The sequence below is a fragment of the Amia ocellicauda genome, chromosome 8, assembly GCF_036373705.1.
Source record: "Amia ocellicauda isolate fAmiCal2 chromosome 8, fAmiCal2.hap1, whole genome shotgun sequence".
NCBI classification, from domain to species: Eukaryota; Metazoa; Chordata; class Actinopteri; order Amiiformes; family Amiidae; genus Amia; species Amia ocellicauda.
The window spans coordinates 15,506,473-15,523,636 of NC_089857.1; the positions used below are offsets into that span (position 1 = coordinate 15,506,473).

At 39.4% G+C, this 17,164-nt stretch overlaps 1 protein-coding gene across 5 annotated transcripts in view; it reads left to right on the forward strand.

Annotated features, from left to right (window-relative positions):
- rictora (RPTOR independent companion of MTOR, complex 2 a) overlaps positions 1-17,164 on the forward strand; it is a 57,588-nt gene that overhangs the window by 13,906 nt on the left and 26,518 nt on the right. For all 5 annotated transcript variants that reach the window (XM_066712155.1, XM_066712156.1, XM_066712158.1 and 2 more), the window contains exons 4-9: positions 9,147-9,211; positions 9,847-9,978; positions 10,828-10,891; positions 12,732-12,858; positions 15,558-15,727; positions 16,996-17,063. In XM_066712155.1, coding sequence (XP_066568252.1) covers positions 9,147-9,211; positions 9,847-9,978; positions 10,828-10,891; positions 12,732-12,858; positions 15,558-15,727; positions 16,996-17,063 — 626 coding nt within the window. The remainder of the gene's footprint in view (positions 1-9,146; positions 9,212-9,846; positions 9,979-10,827; positions 10,892-12,731; positions 12,859-15,557; positions 15,728-16,995; positions 17,064-17,164) is intronic.

Genomic DNA, 17,164 nt, shown 5'->3' on the forward strand with positions numbered 1-17,164 from the left:
CAAAGTAAAAAGGTGCCGTTCAATATCTAGATATTATTTCGGTTTAGTTGCTGTTTTTAAACAGGTCATCAATGTTCTGTTAGTAAAAGGCAGGTTACAAATGTTTTGAGACTGAAAGCAGATTGTCGAATGAGAGTGGGGGAGTCGTGAGCAAGATTGGGGTTCGGAGCATGTGCTTTTTTTTTTTTTTTTTTTTTTTTTCCCTGTTGTACAAGGAGGGGCGCAGCATATTTTAATTTATTTTCTTTTGATTAATTAATTACGCTAAAAAATATGGTATCGGCCTAGAGTTTTAATGTGAATCAGCATCCATAATGGTAAACCAAGGATGAAAAACAAAACAACCTGCAATGTTTGAGTATAATTTAAGTGGTCTTCAAAAAGAAAGACTTGGTTTTCAGTCTTTGACTCTGTACTCTCTGTTCCTGCTTAGTCTAGTCCTAAGGACTTGCCATCTCCTTGTCCCAGTTGGTCAAAGCCCCAGTCATAAGGCACTACTGTGAGGGAAAAGGTCGCAGTCATTGGATTTTACATGGACATGTGTTCTGTTCAAATTTTAACCTTTCCATGCACCGACTCGAGGCGGCGAGAAGAAGCAGGATCAGTGCTGAATTACACATCATAAGGCAGATGTTAAGGGAGTAAGGGAGTAAGTTAATAGGTTTTTTGTTAAACTGTCTGCAGAATGCACACACACTGGAGGGTATATCTGACATGTAATACAATTGGCTTTTTTTGTGAGGATCTAAGGAAAGAGAAAATATGTGCATTGACAAGCACGCGCACACACAACCGTTGGGAGACTGTAGTGTGTAGTCAACCATATCACAGAAGTGATTGCCCATTTCACTGTTGTTTCACAGCCTTTTACATTAAAACTGCCAGGCAGTCCATGATGCGGATTGTGTTTTTTTTCTTTTTTTTTTTTTTTTTTTCTATCATGTCCTGTTACGGTACAAGGGGAAAACTCAAAAGCCTGGGAAAAAGCCTGACTAAGAAAAGAGGAATCCACATTAAAGTTTTGGTCAATAAGAACATGAATTAGCCTTTTCCAAAGAAAATGCAACATAGGGTGTGTTTTGCTAACATTACATTGCAATCATTTCCAATCAAAATATCTCTCCCCCCTGTTAGGAATCACAGCTGCAGATAAACTGGGCAATGTGTCACACAAGTTTGGCCCTGTATCACCGTCTATGCAGCATTAATAATCACCAGAGCATATTTATGCTGGTTGAACCCCCCCCCTGTCATTTTATAATGTTTCAGTGGAGCTGTGGTGAGGAGTCTGGGAAGGCCAGCACATCACTTCTCAAAACCTGTTTTTCAGCTTTCTGATGGGACAAATTTAGTCTGGCTTATGTGTTTAGGCTCCTTATGATTACTGAAGAACAAACTCTATGCTGTCGCCTACCTGAAGGTATTGCGTGATATTTGCCAAGTAAAGTCAGGTTGAGCCAAGCTTTGAAGAGAGAATTGAATGCGCAAAGCTTTAGGAGGGAGGGCAGGCACTGGAGTATACCATAACATTGATTTGCAAAGGGAAAGCGAACGTGTGATAGTGACACAGTTTGACACCTTTTGGCTGCTAGTGTGTTGTTTGCGTCTAATGAGGCTGGATAGCTGCACTACCCTCGTACTTGCAGTGGAAAGACCTGCTGATGGTTTACCCTTGAAGGATGCATTGAGTTCACTCAACTAAAACAATGCTGCAACTAGCAAGCTCCCTGACAGACTGTGTTTGTACTGAATTTAATGACTGGCAGCAGCATTATTATTGATAAAAGGGAGATAATCTCATTCACTTGATGCATTTTCAGCACTTCTTAGTAACTGTGGTCATGTATGAAACCAGTATTGTTTTGCAGTAATCGATTACAAAGCCTGTACACAGCTTACATCCTGTGAACCACAAAAGGGCCCCACTTGTTGGCTTCATACCGATTGAGCTAACAAACTAACCTACTTTGGTTTGAACTAACAGTGTAGAGAACTCTTCACTAGGGATTACATCACCCTGTAACAGCCTGTTATATCAAACACACCCCATTACACTCTCCTGTTTGCAAATTTCCTGTATCTACCCCAGTGATCGGCGCTCGTCCAAGAACTGAAGTGCACAAGCAGTCCGTAACATAACACAAAACCTGGTTGACTCTGGAAGAATCCGAGTCGAAAGGGAGACTTAACAATATTTGTGGGTGGTGGGGGGTACTTTATCGGATTGGGTCATCAAGCTTCCACTACCCAGTTACCATTTGTTTCTTTTTCTCTTCTGTGGTTGAAATGACTGGTGAAATCAACCCTCTTCATTCCTTTTAAGATTTTTTAAGATCCCCCATCAGCCACAAGCCATTCTCTCCACTTTCCGACAAAGGCTCAACACACTTTTAGTCTTTCCTCAAACTCTGTCCCCAAGGGTGGACAAATCTTCTATGTGTGGCAGTCCAGTGGGCTATTAAAAGGTAAACTATGGTAGCCTGCCACAGATTTTGGTAGCCCACATTTTTCATTTCAGAACAGAAAAACAAACACTCCCAAGTACAAAAACTATAAATGTTTTTTGTTTTGTTGAAACATTCCACATTTAAATTGTCATATAAACTTGACAACAACATACCCCTGACAGGAAAATAAATAAATAAATAAATAATAATTAAAATCAAGTGAAAGTAATATGTTATGCCTAGATAGAAAGGCCTGTGTATTGCTTGATCTGTCCTACATACATTTTGTAAAACTAAAATACATTTTTTTCAAAACCAATTGTATTGTTTTGTAAGTTTAATTGTAAATAAAATAAGTGCTTTAAATATTTATTTTCAATTAGACAGAGGTCCATGCAGGGTTCACCATCAAATTGCATAGGCCTGTCAGTGTCAGTGTCAGTGTCAAATGTGTGGTGAACGAGAGCCCAGTGGGGGAGTGGCAAGAACACCAAACACATCTGTGAATGTTAGAACAGTAGACCTAGTAGTAGCTCATAAAGTAATTCAATTCGTCATTGTTTTATTTCTGATGCATGGGACATTAGTTTTGTACTCTGGTCCCAGTTTTTTGTAGTCCCAGGCGTCTGGACTACCGATTGTGTCTGCCCCTGGTCCCCTTGATCCCCGCAGAATAAGTCTAGTTGCCCATCTTTGAATAATTTCTTATGCTGTGGTGCTTGAAATGCAGTACACTGTTCCGCTTGTGCGGTCTGACTTGGGGATTGTACAGCTCCACCATAATCTCTGTGGGCTTGTTTTGTAGAGTTTTAGATGCAGTATAAACCCATTCATCCTGTCTGGCTTTTTATTTGCTTCTACACAATGTCTAGATGGTGAAGGCAATAAATTCACTATAATATCCAAGTTTTTTTTTTTTTCGCCACATGGTGCTACATAATATTGCTATTTTTTTTTTTTTTTAAGCAGTACACTACACTTTGCATTACTCAACATTTAATTTAATTTTGTCACTTGTCTGTCCACAATCTGTATTCCTTGTAGAACTCCTTGAACTTCCATAGTGACCTTGTGGAATATCCCCACATCTTTGTATGGTCGCATTAGCTGTTCTTTACTAAAAGTGTGTACAAAATGTAAAAAAACAAAAAAGAATGTTACTTTCATAGAAACATTAAAGGGCGTGTATGTATCTTTTACATCTACAGCTTGACTTGCCCTTGCAGACTCAAAATAGGACTGGATACATTTATATAATATAAATGTAAACATTCCCACACATAGCATTTAAATGTTAGTGTTATTTAGATACATGGGTTTTAAGTGATTAATCTTAGCAGGTCATAAACAGTGTATTGTGTTGTATATACAGTAGTTAAATGGTACCACACCGGCTGTATTTAAACTCATTTAAAAGTGTTTATTTAAAACTCTGCTGGAGCAGGAATGTGGTTTCCCATGTTTATGATGGATGTGTCTCTTAGTTGGAAGGTGTTTGGTGTGTGTGTATGTATATGTGTGTGTGTGTATGTGTGTATATATATATATATATATATATATATATATATATACACAGTACTGTGCAAAATTTTTAGGCAGGTGTGGAAAAAATGCTGTAAAGTAAGATTGCTTTCAAAAATAGACATGTTAATAGATTATATTTATCAATTAACAAAATGCAAAGTGAGTGAACAGAAGAAAAATCTACATCAAATCCATATTTGTTGTGACCACCCTTTGCCTTCAAAACAGCATCAATTCTTCTAGGTACACTTGCACACAGTTTTTGAAGGAACTCGGCAGGCAGGTTGGCCCACATATCTTGGAGATCTAACCACAGTTCTTCTGTGGATTTAGGCAGCCTCAGTTGCTTCTCTCTCTTCATGTAATCCCAGACAGACTCGATGTTGATATCAAGGCTCTGTGGGGGCCATACCATCACTTCCAGGACTCCTTGTTCTTCTTTATGTTGAAGGTAGTTCTAAATGACTGCCACTGTATGTTAGGGGTTGTTTACGTGCTGCAGAATACATTTGTGGCCAATCAGATGCCTCCCTGATGGTATTGCATGATAAGTATCTGTCTGTACTTCTCAGCATTGAGGAGACCATTCATTCTGACCAAATCCCCAACTCCATTTGCAGAAATGCAGCCCCAAACTTGTAAGGAACCTCCACCATGCTTCACTGTTGCCTGCAGACACTCATTCGTGTACCGCTCTCCAGCCCTTCGGCGAACAAACTGCCTTCTGCTACAGCCAAATATTTCAAATTTTGATTCATCAGTCCAGAGCACCTGCTGCCATTTTTCTGCACCCCAGTTCCTCCGTTTTCATGCATAGTTGAGTCGCTTGGCTTTGTTTCCATGTCAGAGGTATGGCTTTTTGACCACAAGTCTTCCATGAAGGCCACTTCTGACCAGACATCTCTGGACAGTAGATGGGTGTACCAGGGTCCCACTGTTTTCTGCCAATTCTGAGCTGATGGCACTGCTGGACATTTTCCGATTGCAAAGGGAAGTAATCATGATGTGTCTCATCTGCTGCAGTAAGTTTTCTTGGCTGACCACTGCGTCTGCAGTCCTCAACGTTGCCCGATTCTTTGTGCTTCTTCAAAAGAGCTTGGACAGCACATCTGGAAACCCCTGTCTGCCTTGAAATGTCTGCCTGGGAGAGACCTTGCTGATGCAGTATAACTACCTTGTGACTTGTTGCTGTGCTCAGTCTTGCCATGGTGTTTGACTTTTGACAGTAAACGGTCTTCAGCAACCTCACCTTGTTAGCTGAGTTTGGCTGTTCCTCACCCAGTTTTATTGCTCCTACACAGCTGTTTCTGTTTCAGTTAATGATTGTGTTTCAGCCTACGTATTGAATTGATGATCATTAGCACCTGTTTGGTATAATTGTTTAATCCTACACCTGACTATGTGCCTACAGAATGCCTGACGTTGTCAAAGTGTACCTAGAAGAATTGATGCTGTTTTGAAGGCAAAGGGTGGTCACACCAAGTGTGGATTTGTTTTTGATTTTTCTTCTGTTCACTCACTTTACATTTAGTTAATTGATAAATATAATCTATTAATATGTATATTTTTGAAAGCATTCTTACTTTACAGCCTTTTTTCACAACTGCCTCAAACTTTTCCACAGAACTGTGTGTGTGTGCGTGCGTGCGTGTGTATATATAAACACTGGGGTCACAAAGGCCAGGGTTGGCAAGAGACTTTGTTAATTCTGAGAAGAAACTGAAGAATTGAATGGTTGTTTTCAAGAAGCTGTGATTGCACATGTTGTGTGCTGTTGACTGTAGTCGCAGCACCAGCTTCAAGCACAGATGGGCCAGAACACCCTGATCTTGCAGCTGCTGCTCTTGACACAACCATATTAAAGTCCAGCACATCAAAGCACCGTCAAAGGAGGCTAGGAGTGACTGAATGGTAATTGTGTAGAACATCTAGTTCTGCTTATAGCCATAGACCAAACTCTAGCATTCAGGATAACATTGCGCTTCTACTGCTGTTAATATATAAAGGAATTTGCCATTTTCTTATTATTGTTAATTTAAAATTATCAGTTCTAATTGTTGCACCAATCATTCTGGACAGGGGCAGGCTTCTAAGAAACACTTAACTAGTGTCTTCAGCTGTTTCTATCACATCTCCATGCATGCAAGGCTGTGATACTGTCTGACTGCCATCAGAAGCCAGATCACAGGATGAAAATCCCCCCCCAAACAAAATGTAAAGGTAAAAGGTAAATGCAGTCCCATCTTTCATGTATGTCCACTCCATAAATGGATCGGTTTTAATTTCGGAAACCTTTCAATGTGAAAAAAAATCAAAGCATGCATCGTTTGCTCAAAATGCCTGTATTACAACATAACAGTGAGTTATAATGATTGTTTCAGACATGATCAATGCACATTGGCTGAAAGTGTTTCTAATTTGTGGGACACTCTTTGAAGCCAGATATTCAGTTGACTGTTTGACGGCTGCGGCCGTCCCGAGATTCATGTTCATTTTCATTTCTGCACGGTTGTGGCTTCTCTGTTGCCTTGAAGGCCTGCACTAAATAAAAAGCCAGTGAATTAACATTTAACCCTTAAATTTCACATGCTGCTTTGGCTGTAGTGAGGATCTTTACTATTCTCATTTTAGCTGACATGTTGATGATCATGCTGTCAGTATCCTAGAATAAACAATTGCTGTCTTGTTGTTGGACACTTTAAATTGCAATGCCTGATGTCAGATTGCAGAGTGCAGATTGAAGAGATGTTTTTCGCTGAACAAAGGAAGATCTTGAACTTTAACTGTGGAATGCATAACCTAGTTTCTAATACTTGGACACAGACTCCTTTTGTTGAAACTCTCCATCTTACTTTTAGTTGTCCTTAAAATCTGGAAAAATGTCAGTGTGCCATGTTTCATTATAGTCTTACGCAGGCCAATATGGACAGAAACACAGAGATAATAGTCAGACATGCACAGCTTTGGAAAATGCAGCAGCATATGGGTTTTCCTTTGTGAAGACCAGTATCTGGACAACTAACGAGAATCGATGACGATGTGCCGTCGGCAGCAGCACTACTTAAAAACAAAGCTACATGTAAAAAAACAACTTTTTGCTTTTCCTTATCTTGTTTAATCGTGTTGGAGAACATATTTGTCAAGTGCTAATAAGTTGCTGCAATAAAGTACTACAGGCAAGATTGGGTAACTGCCTCCCAACATTTTAGGATTTGTTGGCATGAGCTAGTTTTTACATTAGGACATCTTGCATCATATTCATTGGACAGATGCACAAAAACACCAGTGATGATTACAGCAGTAAACTCATCCTTGTAATGGTTCTGGAACCATCATGGTTGCATATGTTTTCCTTTCTCACAGGCAGATGTAGTCGATGATCCATTTGGGGAAGAATGAGCTGTGGTCTTTTGCAGTCACCACAACTTTGTGAATACTTCGTGTCAACACAGCTTGAGATTTGTGAAGCTGTAGGAGCCAGCAGGTTTCTCCGCTTGCTCTTGGATCTGGCCAGTGCAGAGTGCAATCGGGATAGTTTTACACATGTTTTCCCCCCTTGGCCATGCTGTAGTGAAGCAGGGCCTTTATTTCTGCCAGGCCACACTCACCCTTGTGTTTGTGTACCTGATCTCTCCTGAACCTCGATGAGGGGGATGTGCTCCACAGTGTTGGCTTGGTCTCGTCTCCTTTTAAGGTCTGAGGAAGAGTGGCGTGACCCGATCCCTTTGCCATCTGAGTGTCACACGCCCATGCCTGCCTCCTGACATCACCACTGTGGATAAAGAAACCTCCAAAACAAGCTCTCCGTCTAGCCATGGCCTCAGTGGGACTCGGAGAGGGCATTGTCAGAGAAGGGCTGGATGTGAGAGAGGATCCAGGCCACAAATGTGCCTTTTTAAAGCCTGCATGCTTTTGGACACTCCCACTTTGCTCAGCATTTAAAGTGATCACGGGGGAGCGTTTTTAATGAAGCTGCCCTTTTCAAAATCCCATAACTTTGTTAGTGCATTTTATATGTACAATTTACTTTTGTGTCATGGTAGTTTGTCCCTTACGCTAAATAAATCGCTAAATAACAAAATACAATACTGGTGAGTTTAACTTAGAGGAAATTAACAATTTGTTGCTAGTAGTGAAGTCTGGAGACATATTCAAATTTTGAACACACACCCTGTGAATGAAAGGGGGGCCCTGTGAATGTCATTTTCCACTTGCATGTTTCCACTGCATAACTTTTAATCAGCTGCTCATGGATCCCCTCTCTTTATCCACAGCACATGTGTGAGAGATATTTTTGCATAAAAAATGTGTGTGTCTGTGCTCAAAAAACGAACTGCTGTGGTTTTAGTAATGCTATGAGTCAGATTCCCTCTGCTCAACCCAAGGCAACTGAATGTAAACAAGAAAACAGTATCCTATTTTCAATAAAGAGCAGGCGGGGGGAATGAAGGAGTAGTCTCATGGGGGGTCTTTTTTATTTTTTGCTTTCCCTCAGCATGATAGTGTTTAAACACTACCAATCTCACTCCTTAATTTTTTAGCCTATTTTCACTACTAATTCATTGCCGAAAGGGTCGGTCTTTTGATTTGTTATGATTCCACAGCGGTTATATTGTGTGTTTGTGTGTGTATGTGTGTGTGTGTATGTGTGCGTAGTTCCTCAGAGATGCTTTCATCACTGTGGTAACCCTGAACATGGTGTCCTAAGTAGGCCTAGCTTGTGCTTGTGGAAAAAAAAAAAAGTTTGAAAAGGTTTTTGTTAAAAACAAATTGTAATTGATATGTTAAACTGTTTAAAGGTGGTTTAAAACATGCTGCTGAATCTCATATATGGTATTGTGTGTGTTTTATAATGTTTTTCGTAACTTCGCTTTCAAAGGCATAATATTCTATTTAAATTTAACAACATAGTCCTACATTTTAATAATTTGAATGCGAAATGTGAAAGTCTTGTATTGTTATAGTAATTATCCTTATTGTGAGTTTGATTGGTTCACCCTACAGCCCATGTCCTTTATTTGGATCCTGTGTGCGTTTAATTCTATGTACTTTAAAGATCCCAGCTAAGGTCAGAGCTATTAAAGAGCCTGTCCTGTTTATGAATATCTGATGAATGGGTGTTTTACATTTGCCTGTCTTTTGCTTGAACAAGGTATCGCTCCTTCTCTCTTTCAGCTTCTATGTAATATCGGTCACTGTGAGGAGAAGTTTGGTTTTACTTATGAAGAAATTATAATCTGGTAAGTGATTGGATGTAGTCTGACCTTTGTGTTTTCATATATATATTTTGTGACTGATATATAAATAGCTTTTAGGATAAATATTTCCTTCGTGATCACAGGGTTCAGAAACCCCGTACGGTTGATCTTTAATTTATATGTACTTGTCCGCAAGAGAGATACACAGCCCAGAACAAGGTTTTTCACTTTGCCTGACTGGGAGAAGGAATTGCATATCCCTTTTATAACTTGTATTCAAGAAAGATGTCTTAAGTTTAGTCTATATACAACCCTATATTGTTTTAACACAATGGTAGAGAACCACAGGTAGTGGACAGTTTCTGTCCCCATTACAGTGAAAATATGATCCTGATAATATTAGTGGGCATAGAGGACTACTGCGTCTGCTGGTTTTCATTCCAGGCCCATTGTTACCTGCTTACCTATGATCTGCACCTGTTTAAGCACTCAAAACAACTGATGAATTTGAAGTAAGACCATCATTTGGTTTGATTAAGAGCTGGAACGCAAACCCCCAGACATCGTGGTCCCCCAGGAGCAGGGTTGCGAAGCACTCATCTGTTAGACAAGGTGACACTACTGCTGGACAAATCTTGCTTAACCTTTCCTCCTCCCTCTTGTCTCCCCCCCTGCAGTCTACGGTTAGCATTATTAAATGAAGCGAAAGAGGTGCGTGCAGCAGGACTCAGGGCCCTCCGCTATCTCATCAGAGACACCAGTATTCTTCAGAAGGTGCTAAGGCTGCAGGTGGACTACTTGATTGCCAGGTGAGTGCCTACGTTATTCTGAAGTGGAGGAGGTATTGAAGTTACTGAAGTATGCTAATTCATTGTAATCAACCAGCTCAATTGCAACTGCACATTTACAGTTTTGTCTAATTTTTTGTCATACGCTAGGGTTAGAGGCAATAAAATGAATGGGGTTGTCTAGTAGGTGTTGTGCATGTGGAAATGTCGTTTTGAAATAGCTTCATATGAGATGAGTTTGCAAAAATTAACAACTTTGTTTTTGTAGTAAATGAATACATGTTCTGTGCATCAAGCTCATTGAATAACAGATCTTGTACTGTAATACATTTGTACTGTACTGTACGATGCCTTCTCAGCTGCCACAGTAGCACTGCTGTTTATGTATCGAACAGCAAATGCTCATTAAAAGTGCCTTGGGCTCCCCGGACATGATGTTAACAAGGAGAGAAAAACATATCCGCTCTTATTAAAATCAGAAGTGGGCAAAGTCATTCACGTAGAGTCTCTTTAAGCAGAATACTGATGGGGGGTTCCTCCTGCCTGAAACACTGCAGTCTCTTTTCTAAGTAGCCTTGAGCTCTCCATGCAAGCCACGGGGATGTCTGCAGCAGTCATTTTCTCATTTCATACATCAAAACAGCAAGGTTATATTTTTTTCATACTGATAGGCTTAACTGAAATGCACTGAACTGTTAATTGGCATTTCCTCAAGATTTTCATTCAGTATGTAAGCGAGGATGGTACTAATATTAGCATCCTCTCTGAGTGTTCTCACTGAATTTTGACAAACAGTGCTTTTTGGGTTTCTGTTTAATTTCACAAGGGCTTTGTCATCTGTCCCTGACTTTTGCACTTTCCACTCACCAGGTGCATTGATATTCAGCAGAGCAATGAAGTAGAGCGCACACAAGCACTGAGATTAGTGAGAAAGGTAAGCCCCCGAGGTGTGTGTGTTGTTTTTTTTTGCTTTTGTTTTTAGTTAAATTGTGACTTCAGTCGAAATAGCCTCTTGTCTTCCCATGGCTTCAGACACATTGGGGGGAGTTCACCAAGACTATTCCCATGTTGCAACATCGTAAACACTTGATGATGATGGATGCGTCCCCTTGTTCTGACCCCAAATTTATTTTGTTTTGTTTTCTATCTTTAGAGCTAGTTCACAGCAGGGCATGTCTGTAATGTCTAGTTTAAATCTTTCAAAACAGATAATGGGTATTGAATCAAAATGTAATTGGTAAAGATTAGGTTCGTATTAATAATGTACATAAGAACACATTATGTTTCTCCCCTAATAAGTTTAAGTCCTCCCACCCCCCTCACTATTATCCAATATATCTATTTACAGTTTGCTTTATCATAACTGTTACAATTATTTTGAAGAGGTTTCTATACCCCGTGGGGGTCTCAAAGATGTCTCTGTAATGTGAATAGTGTCCTTTTTCCACTGGGAGAATATTGCAATTTTCAGCCAGTGTATACAGTTTTATTGGCAGTAGCACCATAAAAAAATACAACTTTGGATATTACTATTATTACTTGCACTGTCACTGTTGCAGATTACCCCAAATACTTTGTCCAAATGCTCAAGATCTGTTTGTCAAGTTAAAAGGCATTTAGAATCTGATAATGTCTGAAAAATTGCTTCATTCTCCCCATGAAAGTGTCAGGCGATCAAGTAGTTCCCAAACCATTATATGCCATTATAAAAGAGGTTAATTTGGCTGGCGTGATACTGGCCAGCTCATGTAATCCTCTACTGTCTCTAGTACAGCATTGTGCTGCCACATATAACCTACACAGCTCTATCCAAGATCATATCATCCATACTGCACTACATAACTCAATGCAGTACTTTTATTTAAGATATTTATATGTGTGAAAAAAAAAAAAGTCACAAAGTCCTGTTAAATAAAGTAGCCTAAATCGATTTTCCTTGTTCACTCCGACTTGCCTTATGTCTTCGTCTGCTTGATCTGTAGCGTTTCGGCGCACTTTCTTCAGGGCTTGTTTGTCTTGTGGTTTTTTGTGTTTGCGAATGAAGATGACCTTTCTTACTGGACTTCCTTTTTCAAATGAGGTAGCTGTTTGATATGGCCAAGCAGTTAAGTGGCTTTTCTCGGAAGCCTTTAACCACACACAAACAATATGTAAAAACAGAGCTGCCGGTATAGGTTTTGTTTTTCATAGAAAAAAAAAAGTAGTACATTCCCTGCTGTGAAACAAACTACTATATAAATAAAATGTATAGACAGTTAGATATAACTGTAAATGTGTGTTTGTATATATATGTGCGTTTGTGTATTTATATCTACATACATATTTATGTGTATATATCTATTTATTACAACATAAAAATAAAATAACAAATAAAGCTATTTAAATGTAGCTTAAAATGTATTGGTGGTCAGTGCAGCAGGGTTTATTCAGCTAATTTATCTAATATTTACTGGATTGTTTAGGACAAAAGAGAGGTTACCATTCAGCATATCTTGTTTAGTTTTTAGTCAAATCAAACCTAGAATGTTACCTATTTCCATCCATTAGTTTCTTGACTGAAGGAACTCAGACTTGAGGGCTGCACAGAGCCGTCTCAAAGTCTTAGAGCCCCTTACATTTAAAAAAAAGTATGTGTAAGTATTCTTACCATATGTATTATATCACATTTTCCGCATATGCATTGTTTTCCAGTATAGCCAATAAATGCAAGAACAATATAGACAAAATTGAAATTAAAGTAATGAACTTGTTGTCTTTTCCCCCCCCCTCCCTAGATGATCACTGTCAATGCCTTGCTGTTTCCGAGTTCTATCACCAACTCTTTGATAGCAGTAGGAAATGATGGCTTGCAGGAAAGAGACCGAATGGTCCGAGCGTGCATTGCTATCATCTGCGAACTAGGTAGGTAAATGAGTAGGCATATGCAAATACAGTGCTTTTCACCCAAGACAATGCAAGTTTCAATACCCTTGTTGTACAGTGAGAGAAAAAAGTATTTGATCCTCTGCTGATTTTGTACGTTTGCCACTGACAAAGAAATGATCAGTCTATAATTTTAATAGTAGGTGTATTTTAACAGTGAGGGACAGAATAACAACCAAAAAATTCAGAAAAACACATTTCAAAAAAGTTATAAATTGATTTGCATGTTAATGAGGGAAATAAGTATTTGATCCCCTATCAATCAGCAAGATTTCTGGCTCCCAGGTGTCTTTTATACAGGTAACGAGCTGAGATTAGGAGCACTCTTTCCCTCATTAACATGCAAATCAGTTTATAACTTTTTTGAAATGCGTTTTTCTGGATTTTTTTGTTGTTATTCTGTCTCTCACTGTAAAAATACACCTACCATTAAAATTATAGACTGATCATTTCTTTGTCAGTGGGCAAACGTACAAAATCAGCAGGGGATCAAATACTTTTTTCTCTCACTGTACATAGACGTGCCTTGAAGTCCCCAGTCTCTCCCTGCTAGTAAACGTCCATCATGCTTGGATACCACAGGTGCTCTTGGGAGGAGAGAAGCACTCTGCATGTGTTGTCTCTACGATGACGACTCAAGGACAGACAGACATTTTTAAAATGCCACTGGGCCTGCTCTAACACACACCATCCTTTTGGTTGAGTCTTGTGCCAGTTAGTCAGTCCTTCACGCAAGAGAATACATACCTTCCATGCCTTAACTTCATATACAGAACTTCTCATGTATTAATACTGAAGAAAGACTTTAGAAACAACAACCCAGCTATAGATATTTTATCCTTAACACTCGCGCCATCATAACCGCTTTCTGAGTGGCATTTGCAATTCAAATATCAAATATCTCTGCATATGTGAATTTCTCCTGCATATCCGTTCTAATGTGTTACTAAATATTTTAATGAAATACCTATACGGGGTTTCAGCTGTAAACTCAACTCTCAGAATTAATGTTATAAATACGTTTTTGTTCAAATGCTTCTGCATTTCTACACATCATATATTCATATATTTGTATTGTTACTTGTTTTTATTAGCAGATAAAATATGCACAATTGAAGACTCACAGGTGAAATAGATCATGTCTGCCTGTCCACTGATCGGCTCAGCAAGTTTCTAAAGTTCATTCATTCTTGGTCACATTGGTAACCCAGGTCTCTGGATCAATGCCTTGATCGTTCACGTGTTTGATCATGTCTACTAATTATTTTGTATTAGGTGTAGGGCTGGCAACAGGCTGGCTGGTGTTTATTAAACTTCTGTTGGCACTGCAATTCAGCATCTATACAGGACTGAGAAGATGCCCCTCACCGTTCAGCCAGCACTGCCCCCGGGCACACGAGATAAAGACACTGCCAGGTTACTAAATGCAACACATACAGCCCTGTTGATGAAGAAAAGCATGTTTTCTGCATTGATTCGCAGCTGTAACAGACAGACAGTCATGTCAAAGTGCTTTCACGTTGCATAACATGTTATATTTTTGTTTTATGCTGTTTGTTTTTATTACTGGATATTATTTTCATAGTTGGATAAGTCTGCTAAGATGTCTTTTACACTGACTTTTACACCTTTACACAGTTTATTGTGCTGTACTGCATAAAGTTTATTAAAACAAATTTAATGTTTATGTGCTTGTTTTGAAAGAGTAACTTTTCAATGTAAATGCAATGTTTCTGCTCTGAAAATGTGTGATGTTCATAAGTACAAATTAAGTTTTATCCAACAGTTTGTTTTTCATTCTTCTCAAAGCTGTTTTATATTTTGCGGTTGAGGCGGTCTTATGTAGTTCGGAATCTCAGCGGTTATAGTGTTAAGGCCCTTTGTTTTTCTAAACGTCCCCCATAAACAATCCTATCTTGTGCGTGGGGGGGTGATCATCCTGAATGCAGATACTAACTCCTTGACCTGATTTAAATTTTTTTGTCCATCTCTTCACTCTTTGGTGCAGCAGTAATTGGCATGCAATTAACTCAAAAGCTATATATAAGCACTGTAATTTGTTTAACACATCTCCTGCATATACATTGGTCCACCTCTAAGGATTCCCTCTGTGGAAGAAACTCAGCCTTCAATCAGGTTGGAACGTTCGTTGCAATGCCTTTATTACACACAGCGTGGAGAGGAACAGTGAATCAAGGAGATTCCAAAGTTGCTCTGATGCCGTACTAAAAGTCAGAGGTTTTTATACACACAGAAGTCTAAGATCTGGTTATAATTAACAAGTAATTACTATGTTATCTTAAAAGCTAGCTAAGCAGAAGATACATAATTATAGGTAACAGTTCACAGGTCAATACATGCTTTAGGGAGCAGACACTTAAATCACACTGTTTGATATTGTCTCCAAGATGCACATCATAAATATAAAAAGAGGTCAAACTACCTTGTGGCCTGACCCTTGGTTTGACTTGTGAGAGACGAATTTCTAACTTTCCTTCCGCACCTCATATCCAGTGTAGACCAGCAGTGTGATGGGAATTTCTGTGTTTGTCTGTACCAGTGCCATCCTGAAATTTAGTTTTATGTGCATTTTATATCCAATTCTTTTTTTTTTCTTTCTTTTTTTTAATCATCAGTACCGATCAATTCTCTGGGTAAAATGTCTGCCTTTTCCTCAGCTTTGAAGAACCCAGAAGTGGTGGCGCAGAGGGGAGGCCTGAGCACCATTCTGAAGAACGTGATCGACTGCCAGTTGAGCCGGATCAACGAGGCCCTGATCACCACCATCCTGCACCTCCTCAATCACCCAAAGACTCGGCAGTATGTCCGCTCTGACGTGGAGCTCGAGGTAAATGCAGTCCGCCCTTTTGGGGATGCTTCATCTGAACTCCTGGTGGCCAGTGCGAAAGCTGTGGTCACCATCCACGCTTCTCTGTCCTGCATCGAAACCTTCCAGCAGGTTCTTATCACACACTGCACTCTCTGCCTCTTCACTGCTTCGAGACGTGCCACCTCTGTGGTTAGTCTCCCATATATTCTCCCATAAAGCTTCCCCACACCTATGAATTACTTTATTTATCCACAATGTCTTTGTTTTTAGGATATAGCTGAAACAGCATGTAAAACAGGTACAAGAGAGCCCAAAAGGGAGAGGAGGCCATTGGGTAAACCATGATAATCCACAAAAAAACTGTAAAAATTAAACCCCTTAACTTAAGACCCTTAGATTTTACTCGGCCATGCCCCAATATATACCAAATGCACAGCTGGACAGTAAGTGCTACTGACACCTTGAACTGGGTTAGTTTCCCACAATTCTAAATTTAAGGGTGCTTTTGTATTAATGCCACCCAAAGAAATCTACCTTAATACTGAAGTGTTTTGCCATCTAGATTCCCTTAATTTAGAGTTTTATGACTCATTATCGTTGCCCTCTGGGCTGCAAATCAGTTGAATACTACAGTCATTGTTGACTCTGCGTGGTGTGTATATATGGACAGCAGTTCTTTCCCAAGGAGATTAAAGAGATATATTACACGCTTTCAAAATGTATTTCTTGTTTTGTTTCCTGTTTGAAAAATGATATGCTTTAATTTCAGGAATAATTAGAATTACTGCTCAAGGTTTCCATTCATTTCTGTCTGCAGTCAATGAAAAGTACTCTTTGAAGCCAAGGTCTCTGAAAGGAAAACCTTCATTGTAGTTAAGTAGCTTCTAATTCTGCATCAGATTCCTGACTCCTGTGGCAAAAACAAGGAGGGTGGCAACACGGTGAAATCCTCAGGAAACGAAAACTTGTAGAATACTAACCCATTGCACACTAAAAGAGTCAGTTACTCAACATTTTAACTTGGGAACGCAATGTGAGCTGGCATGGCTGTACTTGGTTTATGTGAAGTTGAGTGAGATAAACAGGGTATTGATACATGTGTTTTGTATCAATTTGCATATGAATGGGTTAGAACCATCCGATTTGGACCTTGCAAAGGTGTTTTCTCAAGTGTGAACAATTGTTTTCCATGCCTCGGGAATGTGCTTAATTCCCTCACTAGGCCCTGATACCTGATTGGCAGTAAAATGTAAAAAATAAAATGTGATTTTGTTTCTGCCTTTCAGCAAATTCTAGCACCTTACACAGATTTTCACTACAGACACAACCCCGACACCGCCGAAGGACAGCTCAAGTAAGTTCTGTCTCTTCCTTACTTGTGTGTATGTGTTTGAATATAATTACGTTTGTCAGTATCGAGGGGAAGCCCCAGCATTGGGTCCCTTTGTGTTACGC